This window comes from Arachis duranensis, chromosome 9 (genome assembly GCF_000817695.3).
Source record: "Arachis duranensis cultivar V14167 chromosome 9, aradu.V14167.gnm2.J7QH, whole genome shotgun sequence".
Classification (NCBI taxonomy): Eukaryota; Viridiplantae; Streptophyta; class Magnoliopsida; order Fabales; family Fabaceae; genus Arachis; species Arachis duranensis.
In genome coordinates, this window is record NC_029780.3 from 49,459,505 (window position 1) to 49,464,466 (window position 4,962).

Here is a 4,962-nt window from a genome sequence, read left to right on the forward strand (position 1 = left end):
AATTTTAGAAATGTTGACAAAAATAATGCTCGCTTTTGATAACATTATAAAACATGTCAAAAATAATTAAAACTATTTTTTATAATAGCAAACAGCTTTTGTATTTGGTAAACCGTTGATACATTTGATTCAAACTTTTGTAGAAATATTTGGATAAATATATAGAAATTACATAAAAAAAGTAAAAAAATTCGATCTCTAAATTTTTTATTTCATTTTTTAGAAGTATTTTGTTATTGACAAAAAATTGCAAAAAAAAAAATATTTCGTGTGAAATTATCCAATTTTAAGATTAAAACTGTCTCATATTTCTGATCATGTTTACAAAAAATCGGATCAAAATCTAATCTTTTAAGCACTTTTTGATAATAAATATTTGATATTGGGTATTTTTGTCATGTTTTAAAATGTTGACTATTTTTGTCATTAACAAAACTGGAAGGTATTTTTATCAATCTATTAAAAAATTAGGACGATTTTAATAGTTTATTCCATAAAAAATTTAACAACTTTTTTAATTATGAAAAAATTATTTGTTTATTTATTTATATTCTAACATGTCTAGACAGACCTGATAGATCTAATTAGACTAATTTATGAGTCTAAATCTGGTTTATATAAATTTAGACTTTTAAAATTGTTTAAACCCGATCCTTTTTTGTGACAGGCAAAATCAGACCAGATTGAATACATGTACAGGCCTCTCACAGATCACCTAACCTCTCTAACAACAACCTCGCTCGGACTGTGCAGGACTAGGTAGGTTACCTTAGAAATGACCATCACAATTCATTTACCTTGTGTTTAGTCGTTCTATATGTTAGACTTCTCTGTTATCCATGTTTGTTCGAAACAAGTCACGTATTTTGAATCTCTTTACTCAATAAAATTTGTTCTTGACTTTTGCTGTCTATGAAACTTATTAGTTTTATTACCTATATAATAATTATAATATATATTGGATAATAATTTTGAGGACTTAGCAGCAGCAAAAATAGCCATCAATTTTCCACCTATTGAGTTTGGTAAATAATAAAGTAAAATTGTTCAGCTACTCTACCGGTAAGAATCGAAAACATATTTTTAACCAAAGGGGTTGGTGCTCACTCATGATTCGCAATTTTGCATGAAATACCAACACATTGTTGGGTTGTTCAAGATTGAAATATAGTAAAAGTTTTGGATAGGAGAATAAAACGTTAAGATCCATTTTCGTCTCAGAAACAAAACATCTGAAGAACACAAGAGCAAGACCTAAAAAGAGATTAACATGGAGATTAAGCCACACCCATTACCAGCTTCAATTGCTCTCCACATTTAAACAATATTTAAGTGCTTATTCATGAAATAGTTTTTCAGCACCCCATGGCACATGCAGGTATATATCATCTTATACTTGATAAGCTTAAAAGTCACCAAAAAACACATCAGCGTACAATGAAAACAAAGGACTCGATGCAAATTTTTGTACCAGTTAGAAAAACAATGGTCTACATAGTAGTTCATGAGGATGATGATGTTTCTATTATTTTTTTTTTTTTTTACAATTCCCAAATATCATAGACGACCAAATGGTACTCAACTATCCTTTTTCTTGCAACTACTGCATCTTCTTTGACCAAGCTGACCCTGTTGTGGCAGCCAACTATGACAGCTTCGTGACCACACTGACTTCATGCATCAGCAACCCCTTTTTTCGCCAAAATTTGCTTCATACTTTTGTACCTAGGAAGGACTGCAAGATAGCAAATTGCTAATTATATCAATTATTTATTAGAAACAACAAATGATAGGAAAAGCATGTACCCACTAGTGAATCAAAATAATGTGGTAAATTGATCTAGATTCTGAAAGATCAAGAAATTGCTGGTGTTCTACATTTCACAAGGAAACCAAATTGAATGCAACAGTATCCATCATTGTGGTGAGACCATTTGAAAGAATTGATTCATCCAACAGATTTGGTTGTAGCAGAACATTTTGGTTGATTTTTCAGGATAATGAGCTTTCTTTTCTCAATTGCTAAACTCGATTTCCCTAAATGTTTTCCACGTAAAAATATGTTAAGTACCAAAGGGAAGTGGAAAACCACATCTTAGAGCTAGCTATTAAGGGAGATGAACCACTCTCCTTAAATACATCAAACATCTCATACTACCCAATGTGCGACTCTGGACACCCCATAATATCCAAGTCCTTCACATAATATGACAATTCAAATTTCCCAATTATGATGGAATCTACAACGATGCACCATATAGTACACAAGGAAAATACTTTTACAGTGGGAAAAAAAACTAGAAAAAGTTGAAGATCTGCTTCAACGTATCTTCAAATTTGTGTAATCATCACAAACACCTAGTTCAAGTATTACTATTCAAAGGAAGACTGCAGAAATAAGCCAGATTGTATGCCATGCACTTGTTTAATTTACTTTGAAAATCCCACTTTCAAAAATCAAGTCTCAGCCAGATAAAAGAGAAACCAGCAATGTCCATGAAACTGTCAGTTCATCATTAAGATTGAAATTTACAAATAGCTAAACATATCTTCATACATTTCCATCAGGGGTAAAAGGCACATGCAAATTTTGCACCAACAAATCTATCTTCCAACATTACCTTCACACCAGCTGGAGAGTTTCCTGGCTTAGCAGTCGTTGTACTTCCGAAATTGAGCTTTCCTTTTCTATCAGCAGGCTTTAATATTTGGAAAGAGCACATTAGAGTTTCATCAACACTCATCATAGCGCCAGCATTGTCAAATTCCCCGCAATAATTAGGTGCTGAAAATATTGTTACAAGCTGTCGGTTAGCAAAGAACTCATATCCATCCTCCACCACCTGGTAAAAGCACATTACAAATCCAGTTTAAGTTTAAAGCATAACTGATCAAGATATACTACCATTCAGTCTAAACTACCAGAATGCACAGCATGAAAATCCAAAAGCTTTCCAAATGGCAATTATAAGGATAACAGCTCCAATGCATAAATGTTTCACATGTTGCATGGCAAATACAGTACAGTCTAAGTACTGGAATGCACAGAATGAAAAATCATAACCTTGCCTATGACATTTAAAAGCAGGATAGCTTCATAAGTGTGCTACATTGTACACGACAACTTATTTCGAAGTCCGCAAAAAAAATAATTCTAATAATTCTGAGAGATGGATAACCACTGCTTAAATACATTTTATAGTCATTCTAGTCATTGATACAAACTCAACCCTAAAGACCTTGTAACACATTAGGCACCAAAGGCAGGAGTTATAACCTGATGAGCACGACAAATAAGATCCAAATCATGTTTCTGAAGAAACTCGGAGACCTTATCTGCACCAAATGTATATGAAACTCCCCTATCATTCATTCCCCAACCTTGAACTTCTTTGCTTGGATCTGACCATAGGAGATCGCATAGCAAACCCGTATCTGGTACATCAGTTGGCCGCTGAAGATTTCTAATCTGATCCAAATTGTTTAAGTCAGGAGAAAGTCCCCCATGCATGCACAAAATTTTTTCATCAATGAGAGCTGCCACAGGCAGGCAATTGAAGCATTCTGTAAATGTCCTCCATAACCTTACATTGAACCTTCTTTTACACTCATCATAAAATCCATATATACGGTTTATAGAAGCACATTCATGATTCCCCCTCAAAAGGAAAAAGTTCTCAGGATATTTTATCTTATAAGCAAGGAGAAGGCAAATTGTTTCTAAACTCTGCTTCCCTCGATCTACATAATCACCCAAAAACAAGTAGTTGGCCTCAGGTGGTAATCCACCATACTCAAAAAGCCTTAAAAGATCAGAATATTGACCATGTACATCACCTGAAAAATTGACATAAATATAATTAATATACATTAGCTACTAGAAATCTTTTGACTATAGACAATAATACAATATTTGGCGGTAATGCTAACATTGAGAAGTATAATGCATGAATCATGCCTACAGAAATTCAAATCTTTGTAATTTTGATTTATCAATCATGGTATTTAAGCTGTGTACATAAAATGAATAAGTAAAACTTAAGTCTTGTTTGTGATAGAAAAGTACCATTCAAGCTCAAACATAAACTTAATAAATGATGATGACATTGAAAAGAGAATTAGTGTAGCATCTATAGGGGGAAAAAGGGCAAGACTTTATCCTAGGTGGTTTTATCATGCATGGCGGATGGACTAAATCCCAATAAGTAAAGTTGAGTGCAACAAAGTCAAGGTAGCTCAATAGTTAACCAGTGGTAGAGATTAAAAAAAATATATATTACTGAAACCATTAAAAAAGGATAAGATTTATATTTAAATGATTTGTACACTGGTATACGATGCAATAGGACACTAGCATTGCATTATATAATCATGACCATTGTAGCCAACCCCATGCAGTGGGAAAAAGCTTAGCTGCAATTTTTATTGTTGTAGAATTCAGCAATAACAAATAACAATGTATCTGTTTTGTCCCAATACTTAAATTCTAACCTTGGGTTTACTGGTAAGCATAATATGAAGGAAAAACGAAGCATCCGGCTAACAAGATAACATCACTTTTATGTAAAAGAAATAAATTTTATGTGCCAAAGTAGTTAGCTACTTAGCTTAAATAATAAATATATTACACAATCCTATAAAAGCAGATATATCATTCCTGAAATGGAAAAGTTGGAACTTGGAACTTATAAATAAAGGATCATAATACATCATTTGAGTTCTCAAAGTCAAGTTTTTCACAAGAGCAAGGAAGTGCATACTTTGACTTTTACATGTTGGAGAATACAAATTGAGTGTCTTTTTAACGACACTTTAAACTGCATCTGCTAGGCAAGCTTAATCTAAGCAGGAAATGATATAAAGAATGCAAAAGAAGCTCATAGCTAAGGTGTACAGCAACAAAAAGCCTTGTCAGACAAGGAGCTAACCGGATCAAATTGTATCTTAAGGCTATGATGTAAA

General features: G+C 32.8%; 1 protein-coding gene across 1 annotated transcript in view; it reads right to left on the reverse strand.

Annotated features, from left to right (window-relative positions):
* Positions 1 to 1,433: 1,433 nt before the first annotated feature.
* LOC107465536 (serine/threonine-protein phosphatase PP1) overlaps positions 1,434 to 4,962 on the reverse strand; it is a 4,942-nt gene continuing 1,413 nt past the window's right edge. The window contains exons 2-4 of the mRNA XM_016084512.3: positions 3,278 to 3,837; positions 2,622 to 2,843; positions 1,434 to 1,735 (exon numbers count right to left, since the gene is read on the reverse strand). Of these exons, the coding sequence (XP_015939998.1) occupies positions 1,712 to 1,735; positions 2,622 to 2,843; positions 3,278 to 3,837 (806 nt within the window). The 3' untranslated portion in view covers positions 1,434 to 1,711. The remainder of the gene's footprint in view (positions 1,736 to 2,621; positions 2,844 to 3,277; positions 3,838 to 4,962) is intronic.